The 14816-nt window shown below is 33.4% G+C and overlaps 2 protein-coding genes across 2 annotated transcripts in view; both read right to left on the bottom strand.

Moving 5' to 3' along the window:
• LOC108726036 (rap1 GTPase-activating protein 1) overlaps positions 1-6071 on the bottom strand; it is a 122925-nt gene extending 116854 nt beyond the window's left edge. Inside the window, exon 1 of the mRNA XM_018453393.1 lies at positions 5683-6071. Coding sequence (XP_018308895.1) covers positions 5683-6071 — 389 coding nt within the window. The remainder of the gene's footprint in view (positions 1-5682) is intronic.
• A 1881-nt stretch (positions 6072-7952) lies between these two features.
• On the bottom strand, positions 7953-11938 carry CytC (mitochondrial cytochrome C). Its single transcript, XM_018453376.1, has 4 exons — positions 11843-11938; positions 9050-9107; positions 8726-8867; positions 7953-8565 (listed from the first exon to the last, which is right to left on the bottom strand). The coding sequence occupies exons 2-4, from the start codon at positions 9086-9088 to the stop codon at positions 8420-8422; spliced, it is 327 nt and encodes a 108-aa protein (XP_018308878.1). The 5' UTR covers positions 9089-9107; positions 11843-11938; the 3' UTR covers positions 7953-8419.
• Positions 11939-14816: the final 2878 nt, after the last annotated feature.

The following is a 14816-nucleotide window of genomic DNA, read 5'->3' on the forward strand; positions in this document are numbered from 1 at the left end:
TTAACAAAATGTTCGTGTATCAATTAATTTTATTGATGAAAAATATGTTGTGTCATAATCCCAAGGAGTAATTTTTTCGGAATGCGCGCATCATCTGAATTTGTACAAAACACAATTTTTGTTACGAAAACTCATAAAAACTTTTTCTAACATATCGTTTTTAATATTGCTAATAACTTTTTAAATAGCTGCTACTAAATCTGAAACTGTTTTTCGATCTTATCTGCTATCTTAAATATTAATCTTAGCGTTTACTTGATTTTTCATAGCATATTTTTCATCAATAAAATTAATTGATACGCAAACAGTTTGTTAAACTTTATTTATACTCATTAAAAATTGTAGACTTTTCTCTTTTTAGCTCAATTTTTGTTTTTTCAATAACTGAATACCTTCGAAAATGACAGCTGATTAGTTTCAACATCTTCCCGTGGGACACCCTGTATCACATTGTAATAGCTCAGTAAAATTACTGCAATATTACATTCTAATATTTTACCATGTAATATCTCAATTATAATATTTTCGTAATATTGCATTGCAAGTTGTAATATAATATTGCAATATTGTAATATCACTGCAATATTATAATGTCACTGCAATATTACTTCAATATTACATGCTGTGTGGGAAGTTCCTGTTTAACAAGTCGTACAAGCTTCGTCTTCATATTTTTCTGAGTCATTAGGATATTTTGCATAAAATCTAGTCTAAATGATAACACTAAGTACAAATTATTTTGCTATGCTAACTATGAATATACAGTCGTTTACTAAAACATTCCAACACTTCTTTTCGATGGCTTTCGAAATACAGCTTGCTCATCGAGCGATTGATTCTTACTTATGAATCTAACCATTTACGTTCAACTGTTTTACAAGCAAGGGTGAATTCGAAAAAAGTGTTGCAATCTTTTAGTAAATAACTGTACATCACTGTAAGTTTCATGTTTATATGAATGTGCAAGTGTGTCGATAAATTCCATGCCTTAAATCTTGGCTCGAAACCAACCTTAGATATTCATGTGCTACTTCACTAAATAGGCTCTACTTCATGTGAATAACAAAAGTTACAAGCCATTGGCGAAAGTAAAATATAAATCGGTGAATAGTTATATCTGCGTATATAAGCGTGAGAATGTCATCGAATACGCGTACAGGATACGAGATCATTAGATAGACCTTGTTGCTAATTACCGCATTTTATAAAAATAGAAATTGTTTCATGTCCACAATGGCGATGTACCGCGTTAACATGAACATGTGCGAGGTGGCGAGATTTCTAAAATTATAGATATACATTATTTAATTATATCTCCTGATTACGCTTTAGAATTAAAGAAGAAGAATGAAGAAAGCATAGAAGAAGAGGAACAGAAGCATATAAAGAAGACAAACAAAAAAGCAGAGGAAATAGATTTTTTCCTTCTTGAGTTATTCCCGATATTTTAATAACTTAACAATTACTAAATCTAATTGTCTTGAATATCGATACAATTCTGAAAGTTCTGAGAATAGAATTTATTCAATACGATCTCCATAAAAGGGAGAAAGGTTTTTTGAAGTACGATATCGCTTGAAGAGTCCAATCGCACTTCGAATCGTCCATTCTGGTTGGCGCACGATTACGATGTCTCGCTTACATTAATTCACCAGCGAACTAGTTTTCCCTCGTGAATTATTGATTAATTTAATGTAACTGATAAACTCATCACGATCACAATCATAACGACTCAAGCAACTCGAAAATCTAAAACATATAGGAAACCAAAACTTTTTCTAGACATTCAGAAAATATCAGAACTCCAATTAGACATATCTTAGAGGTATAAAGTTATGTTGTTCACAAATATGATAAACACTGTTAAAAAAGGAAAATAATCAAAGCAAAAGTTCTTAATGATCATCAAAATCGTTAACTTCAACGAAAATGCATTATAATCGTCGATGATAATTATCGTCGTTCTTACATTTTACTACAATGGCTTCAGCAGAAGAATAAATATGACATGTCACTGAATATGACATTCACGTTGAATCGATCTGTAGAGCGCAATGTCGAGGCAATTGTAACTTGGCTTAATGACGGATATTCATTTTCGATATTACAAAGCGATAACGTTACAATAACTACATAATAAAAAAATATGTCGATGAATGACATGTTTTCAGTTTTATATAAAACCACATGAAAATTATTCTTCGCGATACGATTCCTGCTATATTAATTCTTTCTATCTGTCACAATTGCCTGTCACAGGTATAGATTCGATTTCAGGATTAAGCAGTTCTCCAGGTTATCAAAGACCGATTCAGAGATCAATTTAAAGATCAATTAATTTTTTGTATCGCACTCAAATCACTCACCTGATGGACTCGTGTTTGATCGTTACAGCTCGTTTGCCGAGCGAAAATGTTCGAGCACTTCAATTAAGTTGGCTCCCTGGTTGGTGAACACGCGGGTATTAAACCGTACAGTGGTCCAGTGCGTGGCGTATAGCGTTCTGCGGATCACGGCGACGATTCGAGATGTATCGAAATCGAGGGACAGGACATGGAAAGACAGGAGAAAAGAGGAGAGGAGAAAGAGGTGAGGATCTCTTTCCCGTTGCGCACCTCCACGTTGACACAATCGTTGGCAAAACGGAGATGAAAGTAGGGGTGCCTGTCTTGGTGGTTGCGCACTCCACAGCGCCGGCGCTGCATCGATCCATCGGTCGGTGTCGCGGTGGTTGCTCGATGTACGAAAAAGACCGATGACGGAGCTACCACGATTGCTATATATCAAAGCACACGTTCTGTATACCACATTTATTATACTCCTTCCTCACATTGCACTTTTATTCACAATTTGCGAAATTTATAGTTCTGCGAACGTTCACTAGCTCATCTTATTAAAGACGTATAAAAATTCGAACCGTCGTCTGCGACTTTTATTGTACCAATTCGGTTTAATTTATTCGCTTCAAAATAAGATCCTTGTACCCCACGCAAAATTATGTCTTTTGTTTATTTAGGACGAATTTAATTCGAATACGTTCTGAACCAGGTCAGATCTTAAAAGCCCGCAAGGATATTTTAGAAAACGAGAATGTGTTTTCATATTTTTAATTTCATATTTATTCTCATAATTATGTAGTTCTACGATTACAAGAAAACTTATAATGTAACTTTTGCAAAGTAGTCATTTCTAAAATCATGTAATTAAATGGAGAAATCATAAAACTCCGACAATCTTTTTCTCATTATGTCTTTATACCATATTTGCCTTGCGAGCGGTTATCTTTTGTTTGTATACTTAGTCAGGTATATCTGTCCTGCCTGATTCGGACTAAAGTAAAATATAATCGCACAAGTTCAAGATGTTTTCTATTTTACGCACGATGTAGATATCATTTTATTCTTTTTGTTTACTGAATGTTAAATAGCATGCGCATCATGCATAAAACGGAACAGGTGCACCCTCAGATAATTCTTGGATCATCCAGCTGTTTTACTTATCGACAAAATTTTAGGCACTTTGAGCACTTGCCAAGAATCATTTCATTCTTTTCCATTATCTTGACGTGAAACGTGCGAACAGTCATGGGTTTAAACAGGAGGCCCACAAAGCTTTATATAGGGACCGCGCCATTCTTCTAGAGGCGAACTACATGAAGTATACTCAAATATTAGGTCTATTCTTTTTAGTTGAAGTTCTTGCACGGTTCATCATTCTTCCTTTTCTCTCCACGTTGGAGAGAAAAAGAGAAAAGATGAACCGTGCAAGAAATTCATTTAAAAAGAACAGGCCTATTGAAATCGCTTTAAGGATTTGTCACAGTATTCCATTAACGAACTGTTCAGGTAAACGTTCATTCGTTTCCTTCGTGAACCTTCAACGTTTAAAAGAATAAAAACTACGAGCAAATATAATGCCTGATTTATACTTCGGTCTTAATCCTAAAATCCCAAAATTCAGCTAATGGAATACAGATTTCAATTAGGACCAATTAATATTGGCATCCCTATTGGCTAAATTTTAGGATTTTAGGATTAAGACCGAAGCATAAACCAAGCATAAATCAAGAGAGATTAAATGGTTTCGCTGCATTAGCGTGGATTTACGTGGAATTGTTAAAAAAATTTAATTGCGAGGAGATAATTGATGAATTTGCAGCAGCAAAGACAAGAAGAATGCGAATGTAAAGGTTGTCCGAAATTAGGTCGATTAACAAAATCAACAAGATTACTTTTCCAATGATTTAACAAATAATTATTGTCTAATTAGATATATATATATACTATGTATTATTATAATTTGTATAAGTCAATAAATAGTAAGGCTCGATTTTCCATAAATGTAACTTTACGTTCAAGTAACTCTTTTTTTAGTCGCTCGTTCATTTGAAAAGAGCGCCAATTGTGTATTAAGGGGCGCCACAAAGTACAAGATCTAGGGCACCAAAATATATAAATCCGCTACTGCGTGTGAGAAATTAAAGTTAAGCGTGGTTGCACGATTAACATAAAGATATCCACTCTGATCGATACCTACATTTATTCTTAGACTTTTTCCAATATATGGAACAGCATAAATGTCATAAATAATTGTGTGTGTCGTTATGTTATTAAACTTCACAATTACATTAAGGGAATCTTAAAGTCGTGTCTGTAAAGTGAAGTTTATGCCGAGAACAATAAAAAATTTTGAAATTGAGTTCTTTGTCATTTCTTAATCCAATATGACGCTGTCAATATGTCGTGACAACATTTACTTCATATATAAAAGCCGTGCAATCTGTATTTAGGAAATAGTAATCCACAGACTCTAATAATTTGCAACGTGGAGTTCTTAGAATTGGACTTACAAAAAGAATCCTACGTGACAATAATTGATTTCAATGAAACTCATTGTAGCGATAGGTCTGTCTCTCAAGTGTTACCGGATAAAGGAAAATGATGCGCTTTTAATGTTTTCAAAAAAATCGATTAAAAGTTCTGAGCGAGTTGTTACGATCTTTACCGAACACCCTATATATATAATATATTAACATATTTATATAAATATATTAATATTAACGTAATACATAATACGTCAATTTCACAAATATTTGAACAGACGCGGATCCAGTCTTCAGATTAGGGGGAGGTCAGAAAAAATCAAAGTAGACTCGCTAGGTCACTCTTACCACGGCTCTCTGTTATTTGTCAAATCTGTGTGTGCCGAACGCTTTGTGACTTTTTGTAAACAAATTATTCAAACTCGGCCATGATAGTTGTTGTATTATAAATTGCAAAAATACCAGAAGAAATAGTAAATATATGTAAATTTTACAGATTCCCAACAGCAAGTTGGAAATTAGAACAACGCAACAAATCGATAGTTGCAGTTATATGTTGAATACACGTTTGAAAAAATTATTATTGCAGATTTAAACAATAGGATAAATAATGAAATAACCCTACTTGGAATTATCCCGATATATCCTATAGAGGAATAATTAATTAATAAAAGAAATAGTAAACAATAACAAATAACTTGATAACTATAGGAGATAGACGAACCATTAGTATAACATAAATTGTAGTATTTATGTTAACCGACCGAATCGAACCGACTGACGATTGGCTTCAAAGGGGATGACCCCATTGACCTCCCTCGTGGATCCACCATTGTATATGAATGGAGTCGCAAACTTACCTATCGGCATACCACGTCGAAAAGCATAGTTTCTTCGGCGTGAATGGACTTTTGGGCGAGCTCGCAGTGTTCGTGATCGGTGACGACTTCGCCGAAGATGACAAGAGCGAGATTCCACTCTCCGACGTACAGGGCGATCGATTCTCTTCATCAGCGTAGGTCCCCGGCTGCCAGGAATATCTCGTCCTGGTGCGAGGACTGCCATAACTAGGGCTCGATCCGCCCGAACTTGATACGCTTTTCGAACTCTTGGGACTTTTGAGCCCACCAGAGCTGAAGACGCGACCCAAACGTAGTCTCAAGGATGTCTTATCTTTGAGTCTTGCAACATAATTGTCACTGACGCTTGAAACGGCCTCATCGGGCAACTCGTCATTATTACTCGTCATAATTCTCGGATTCGTTGAAATATACTTCACACTTTTATAGAAATATTAATTAAATTGTAAAGAAATGGAAAATTATTAAATTATAAACTTATAAGAAGTTAAAATACTTAAAATAAAAAATTCAAATGCAATGATTTAAAAATTCAATACGGGTCAAACGTGTGTCGTACGAGAAAAATAAAAAAAAATATGATACGAATTTAGACCGACAAAAATAAATCTAATTAAATAAGAGAATTCCAATTATCAATGCGGATTTTATGTGTTTAAATATTTCTCTATTTATATAAATGTCTGATTCTGCAATCTGCGCAACCGAAATCTTTTTCAGTCTCGAAACGCAATTATGGGCAGAATCAGAGTAATAATAATTAACATTTATTAAACTCAGAAGCAATTTAATAAATTTTTGATGAAAATAAGCATCTTTCTAAGAATATTAATAATTAGATGTTAATAAAAATATTAAATCTGCAAATAATTTTATTATGAAAAATATTGCCTCAGTTAGCGTTTCAACCTGGAATTCCCTACTTTCGATATGTATTATATCACAATAAAAATATTAACTTTAATAAACAATGACTACAGTAAGTGACATTTACTGAGTTAACGCTAACTGTGAAATATATATAAATTTTTTTTGTAATTCGAACGTGGCTTTATAAATATAAACAAAGAAAAAAAGGAGTAAATAGCCACACACGTTAACAAAATGAAAATATCTTTTTATTTTGTTAATGAAATAATTTTAAATAAATGACTTTCGCTACTTAGATGCGTTTGGCTATTTACTCCTTTTTTTCTTTGTAAATATATATAAATTCATACAAATATTTAAGCATTAAGATCCGCTTTGATTGAATATAAAAGATCTCTTACTTAATTTAAAAAAAATAAAGAAATTATAATTTATATTTAAAATTAAAATAATTTGTTTTAAATTTATGATTTTTTTCACGAATATCGTCGACGATCAAAACTGCCATGTATTTTGATTATCACTTATGCACTAAATTATACTAACGTTATTCAACTATGTAAATCGCACATACGTGTTGTATCGAAATGGTACACTAAAAGCGACTGGATGTGATTTCGTTAAGGAATTGAGTAAAACCCCAATCGAGCCAAAGACTTCCTGTCGTTAACCACATCTCCTTCCTTCTTCGTTTTTATCAACTTGGATTAAAATCCTTAAATGTAAATGTAAAGCAGGAAAGTCTAATAATAAAATAGGAAAAGTGCAATTCGCGAAAGCGATAAGCTGCTCAAATGATATTCCACAGGCAACAGCACTTGTCTAATCCAATCAAAGCTCAAAAATCTTAAGTCTATCAATGATATCACATTTAATCGCTTTGTAAATATTCTATCATCAGGCTCACTTTAATAATTAATTTGTTGCGAACGACCAGGATCTTACACATAACTCGAAGAAAAGACAATATCATTTGACAATCGACCAATGATCGAGCCCGTTATGATGTTCAGGTAATCTTGATTAATATAAAATTTAATTATTATAAACGTAAAAATACACATGATTTGACTCGCAGAATCTTCATCAGTTCCTTACATAAAATTTCCTTAATTACAGTCTATAAAAAGAGTGGTTATTTGGCAGACGGTACAGATCATTAGCCATTCTTATTTTTTATAGAATGTAATTAAGGAAATTTTATGTAACGGACTGATGAAGGCTCTGTAAGTCGAAACATGTATTTTTACGTTTATAATAATTAAATTTTATATTAATCAAGATTATCTGAACATCATAACGGGCTCGATTTATTGGTCGATTGTCGAATATTATTTTTGCTATGCATATATTCGAGCGGTATAATTTTGTCATCAATGAAAAGAAATAAGACAATCGTGAATTTTTAATTGTCTAGTCTGTATTTCGTCTTTGATTTACAGATCAACACTTACTGCATGGTACAATGATAATAAATAATCAAGGACGCGGGATCCGCAGAAAAGTGGGTCAACCACTCGTATGGCGGGCATTAGAGCTATTGAGGATGTCTCTTCGGTGTGATGAAAAAGGAAAAAACCAGGATTGAGCTAGCTCGATCCCTGTGTTACGTCATGTACATATTTGCAATTATCTACTTATCAACAATAACAATTTATTACTATTTAAACGCTTTTGTCGCGAGTATCGCGAACGCTTTTGAGTACCATCGAGAGAAGAGTCCATGGGATGAACACGAGTGAGATGATAAAACGTGATGAGATGATAATAGTACTAATATCGCGACTCATGCCATGCTCGGCATCTCGCGTGCTCACTCGCGTTCTTCACGATTTCTGCGATCGGTAGCATGGCCGCGGGGAAGCGCTTATTTTGTCGCTTGTTCCAGATAAGCTATAAGATCAGCCCGCTCTTGGGGTTTCTTTAATCCGGCGAATACCATCTTCGTACCGGGAATGTATTTCTTTGGATTTTCTAGATACTCAAAAAGGGTATCCTTATTCCAAGTGATGCCTAGAATATAGCAATACGCGAATTATAATTAGATGTACATTATATAAGTATACATATACATATTTATTCTAACAATAAGTAACGATTGATGTTATAGATTAACGTTTAATGTTATCTATAAATTTATTATTTTTAACTGTGTCAACAACTAAACACATACCTTTCGCTTTGTTGGCATCGGTATATAGGAAACCAGAGGCTTGGCCAGTTTTTCTACCTATAAGTCCATGTAAATTGGGACCTACTTTGTGTTTGCCACCCGATTCGACAGTATGACATTGTGCACATCTTTGAATAAAAATCTAGAAGAAAAAAAATGCACAGTTATGTTATAATAAATTGTTGTTTATAAGCTTATCAAATTTTGTCTTTAAGGCTGCATTTTCGGTTTTGACGCTCACACACATTCATTCTATTTTTCTTCCACATGTAAAAATAAGAATAAAGCGCATAAGCGATAAAACTGACAGCTATTATTTATTACCTTCTTTCCTTTTTCTGGATCACCCGTCGGAACACCCATATTTATTTAATTGTGTATTCTGGAAAAAAAAATGGTTCAATTATACAAAAATAGTAAAAAAATATAAGTTTTTCCCATTTGTTACATACTTTATTACGTATTGTATCACATTCGACACTCAACAAGAATTTAATGTTATAATTATTAAATACTATTAAAAATAATATCGATAACGCGCGAGTGCAAAAAACAATTGTTTTGAAGAAAGAATTCTAAACAGAAAGTTACCACGTTGAATGCCGTAGGGATCATCGGTTATCATCGGTAACCGGCGATGCTGAGATTAATAAAAACATAGTTCAAGTAAATAACAATACTTCAAAAATAGTCAATATTACCATCGTTATTACAATCATATAAAGAAACTAATGCCTGATAGAACACATAAAATTAATTTTATTTATAACCGTTGCATGTTATTATATGCACATGTTGCGATATATCGTATTAAAACACGACAGAGGAAAAGGTGACAATTTTTGTGATAATTTTTTTGTGCATTTGTTCTATCTATTATTTTAGCATTTTTTTCATAGAGACACAATCTTCGTTTAATGAACTATTCAAAAAATTAAACATAGGAAATGAAATGCAAAAATTAATGTAACGTGTAGAAGTATAATGGATAGCATTACTTGATAGTTGAATAGACACAACAAGAATGAGCAAAATAAGAAACGATTAAGACAGCTTGATTATCTATGTTGTTAAAAAATTAGCAAAATATAGCGCGAAATCGAAGACATTACAACGCCACATTATAGTTACCGGTGATCTCTAGTATAAGATAGACGCATAAAAAACATGATAACACAGTTCAACTCATCCGTTATAGATATTTTATAGTAATATGCATCGTATAACGAAAAATTCATTCCGGCGCTTTGGGCAAATCATGTAAAATTGGTCCGGCAACGTGTTAAGCTTAAATCAAATAATTAACGCTAATAATCCACTGATATCGGATGATTTAACGATAAAGTATCTTTGCCATAACAAAAAGATATCTATGTAATTATATAATGACGAACTTTTAGAATGTATTATTTTAAATCCTCCAGTCATCTCGAAAACTGAACTTGGCAAGCAAAACTGTTTTAATTAATAGTTATATGGCATAAAGAAGGAAAAAAAATAATAAAGCCAATTTATACAAAAATTAATTTTTCAAGGTCACGTAAAGGTCATCGCCATTTCTTTTTTTTAATAAAACTTTTTTAAAAATATAACGTCCTTTTAACCATTCTTCTATTGTACTATATAAAAGTAATAAAATATTAGAGCAACAAAAATTAATTTAGCAATATTTTATTCTGGCATATTTGACATGAAATAAAATATCTCCTAATTATTAATTTTTTGATAATTGTATCTTAATATTTTTATGCACAAAATAATGAGATGAATTAATTAATATAAAGAAAACACATAGATGCTTTTGAAAGACGTATGTAATTGCACATTATAATATTGCATAATCTTAGCATTAAGACACTACTACCATATCTCCAAATTTAAAAAAATGGAACACATAATTAATTTACCTGTTGTAATTTTTCTCCAAAATATTACTTTTACCTTCGGCTTAATAATCACTCACAATATTACAAGTATGATATTACAAGCATTGCTACGTTGAGATTTTTGAATCATACTATTCTTTCCCTGTATATGTTGTAATATATGATGTACCAAAAAAAAAAACGGAAAAAGCGTACAAAAAATATCAGCGCTGGTGGAACAATCGTGAAACAATTAAAATATGCAATAATTATAAATTTTCGAATAAAGTGACAATTAACAAAGTATTCCGAATAAAAAAACAATTTTGTGATTTTATAACTTACAATTAGTATAATAGAGCATATTATACTAACTGTAAGTTATAAAGTGACATTAATTGTAAGTTATAAAGTGACATCATGCATTAAGATTCTTAGAAAATGATATAGAGACAAATGATACTTTTCAACAAAAGACACAGTGAATACTTCATCTTCGTTTAACAGTGGCAAACAACAAGAATATAATAATTCACTGTGTCACACTGTATCACTTGTGTCTTTTCCTGGAAAGCATCCAAAGAAGACGTCCGAAGTGAGACACGTGTAACTCTAAAAATGACCTTTGAGCCAATTCTATCAAATTCTATCAACGTCAATCCACGTTAGAGAAATGCATTTTTTCTTCTAATTATCTATAATACAAATAGACAGCTGCGATAATCGCGATTACTATTATTGAAAGGAGCGATTAAGCCATTGCATCATCAATTGGCATTGTTCAGGAAAGGCTCTTTTGACAATCAGAGCAATTTTGATTTTCGATCAATTGATCACGGCTACGTCTCTATCAGTCCTTCATCGTAACAATATATCCCTCCGGATGTGGGACTAGCATTTCGCACGATCCTAAAAACGATGTATTCGGCCAAGAGCCAGGGTTAAATGCATTACGTAAGTCGCTATTATCTGACGTAAGTCACGCGGACGTCTGACTAAAGGGAATTCAACGACAGGCCGAAGAGAACGAGGTATCACGAGCTTGCCGATTTTCCTTCCTCATAAATATATGAATTCCATCACAATTTGATGCTATTTCTAGTTTTGCAAACCGGATTCACCGAGACGCGAGCACGTGGTGTCATTGGAATCGGTGGAAATCTAAATTCGAAAAAGAAAAAAAGAAAAAAAGACGCTATCTACAATACGTGCACAATTCCGTATGCATGCATATTCGTTCGCTTGTACTCACCGTACGTTTTTGTTATAACAATGTAGTTGGCAATTAACTCCCGATGTCTGGCCCAATCTGACCGTGAATGGCGTGAACACTAACCGCGAATAATGCGATAGCCCGCGATCGATATAGAGTAAAATTAAGGTGCAGCCACAATAGAAGGAATAAGGAATTAGGAATAAGGAATAACGATTTCAACTTATCAGAAATCGGATACATCAGAATACACGGTTTCTGATAGGTTAAAATCGTTATTCCTTATTCCTAATTCCTTATTCCTTCTATTGTGGCTGCATCCTTACTGTACTCTACTTTACATCGTACATTTCATACGGGCACTAAGGCCGGAATCGGACTACGCATTGAAGATTGAGGTTGAAGATTGAAAATTGAAATTTGACCAATAAGGACAAAGAAATTTTAGCTCCTTTCATTTCGATTGGTCTCAAATTTGAATTTTTCAATCTTCAATCTCAATCTTCAATGCATAGTCTGATTTCGGCCTAACTAGTAACTTTCTATTGAGTTATTTTAATTTCGGCGATACGTGAAAACATATATATAATATATGCATTTAATTAATCATTTTGATGTATATTGTACCGATTTAATGCATTATTCTTTAAATACATTGCTGAAATTAAGATAATTTAATAGAAAGTTACTAGTTGATACACGTATCAAGTGCTCGGTGTAACTCGGTGTAGAGGTCACTGGTTGGCGATTGGGCCAGTGTTGCCAACTCGATGACATAATGGGCGCATTCAGCGGGCTCAAAAGTTAAGTGAGCGCTCGCTGTTATTGGTGTATTCTTTTAGATCATCCAATCAGAATTTTAGATCTAGAAGAATACGTCAATAGCAGCGAACGCTCACTCAACTGTTGAGTCTGCTGAATGCAGCCAATGGGTGCATTCAGTACTACAACGGGTGCATTCAGTATCATGACCGCTCACTGAGCGCTCAGTGAGCTCTTGTATCTGTTTATTCTATATTTTTAGTTCTAACGGAATATACCAATAAGATGTAAGCGCTCAGTGAGCTCTTGTATCTGTTTGGTCTATATTTTTAATTCTAACGGAATATACCAATAAGATGCAAGCGCTCACTGAGAGCTCAGTGAGCGGTTGTAGTACTGAATGCACCCACTGAATGCACTCAACCACTCATTGAGCGCTCAGTGAGCTCTTGCATCTGATTGGCATATTCCGTTAGAACTAAAAATATAGACCAAACAGATACAAGAGTTCACTGAACGCTCAGTGAGTGACCGTGGTACTGATTGGGTGTATTTAGTACTACAACCGCTCAATGAGCGCTCAGTGAGTGCTTTCATTTTATTGGCATTAGAGACGCTATAATAAGAGACTGGCATAGATGGGCTAATTTTTGATTGGCTGGATATGAAATGGCAGAAGCCAATCAAAAGTCGTGCTGATAATAGATGATAGTACAGCCCGAATTCTGATTGGCTTCTACTTTCCTACTTTTTCTGCTTTTCCGTCCTAGTTGCGAACGCGTCCTATGATTTATTGTCCTGTGAACGCCATTTTCTATCCAACTAGAACTTATACCAGTCTCTTATTATAGTGTCTCTAATTGGCATTCCGTTAGAACTAAAAATATAGACCAAATAGATACAAGAACTCACTGAGCGCTCAGTGAGCGGTCGTAGTATTGAATGTACCCAATAAATCTCTAAGGGCCACTTTTACCAACTCCGATTAATTTAAATCGATCGATTAATCCATTGGAATTGGCCAATTACCATCTGTCGTTAAACAAAATGACAAATGCGATTGGTCAATTCCAATGGACTAATCGGCCGCTTAAGTTAATCGCAGTTGGTAAAAGTGGCCCTTAATCAGAATTCAAAGATCTCATGAAATCTCCAATTTTCCACCAGAATGCTAAAAAATTTTCAGTATTTTAAAAAATTAAAAAATTTCAAAAAATCTATAAATCTCCAGTTATTCGCTCACTGAGCATTCATTGAGCGGTCATGCTTCTGGATACACCTATTGTGAATCCTAAATTAGGGTCTGTAACATAAGAGAACGTTAATCAACATTAATCCCCATCGAAGTCTTTTAATCCCTCTAGTTTCACATTGAAAATCATTATCAAGAAGACTAGAACTAAGGAGGATCAACTCGTGTGGTGGGGGTGAGTCAAAAAACGTCCGCAGTTATTCACACAATGTGCAGCGGCACTGCGCATTGTGTGAAAGTTCGATATAAGAGCGACAAAGTGACGATTATAGAACGACAGAGCGACGACTATATAGAGCGACAGAGAGGACTAATGAAGCGCAAGAGTGGGGGAAGTTATCCGTCGCCACTTTTTGCCTCACCCCCACTACCGCTATTGGCACGAGTTGATCCTCCTTAGTTCTAGTCTTCTTGATCATTATGTAAGCAAGGGATGGTGTGGGATAGTTCTTAATATATCGTACGTAATAGAAGTAAGATATATATTTTTTAAAACTTTATTTGTTAATAACTTTTAAATGAGTAACAATATGCGCGGACTAAAATCTTCTGAAGGTCACTCATGACTTTGATAATATATATCAAGCTCAATCGGAGCCGTTATTATATTAATATTTACTAAAATAAATATGACACAACATTTTTAAAAAGGATAAATAATGACAACTTTACAAAACATTAATTTTATTTATCATGATCTGAAAAATTCGTGTTATTAATGAACATCATTTCGAATAACAATTCAATAATTAGAATAAAACATAATTTTGATAGAATTATATAATTAATCTACACGTGAAAGATTAACTTGTGTGTAAATAAATAAATATATATATATATGAGTATATTATTGCCTTATATATTATATTTATATATGTATATATGTGTATATATATATATACATATATATCAGGGAATGGAAGTAACTCGTTACTTATAACGAAGTTACAGTTACAAGTTACTTTTTGGGTAACTTTACTGATAACTGCGTTACTTTTT

This window comes from Mycetomoellerius zeteki, unplaced genomic scaffold (assembly GCF_001594055.1).
Source record: "Mycetomoellerius zeteki isolate Tzet28-1 unplaced genomic scaffold, Tzet1.0 scaffold38, whole genome shotgun sequence".
NCBI classification, from domain to species: Eukaryota; Metazoa; Arthropoda; class Insecta; order Hymenoptera; family Formicidae; genus Mycetomoellerius; species Mycetomoellerius zeteki.

Coding starts and splice junctions, on each gene's coding strand:
- CytC (XM_018453376.1), bottom strand. CDS start 9,088: ATGGGTGTTCCGACGGGTGATCCAGAAAAAGGAAAGAAG. Junction 8,868..9,049: donor ATCCAGAAAAAGGAAAGAAG/GTAATAAATAAT, acceptor TTTTTCTTCTAG/ATTTTTATTCAAAGATGTGC. Junction 8,566..8,725: donor CGATGCCAACAAAGCGAAAG/GTATGTGTTTAG, acceptor GCTATATTCTAG/GCATCACTTGGAATAAGGAT.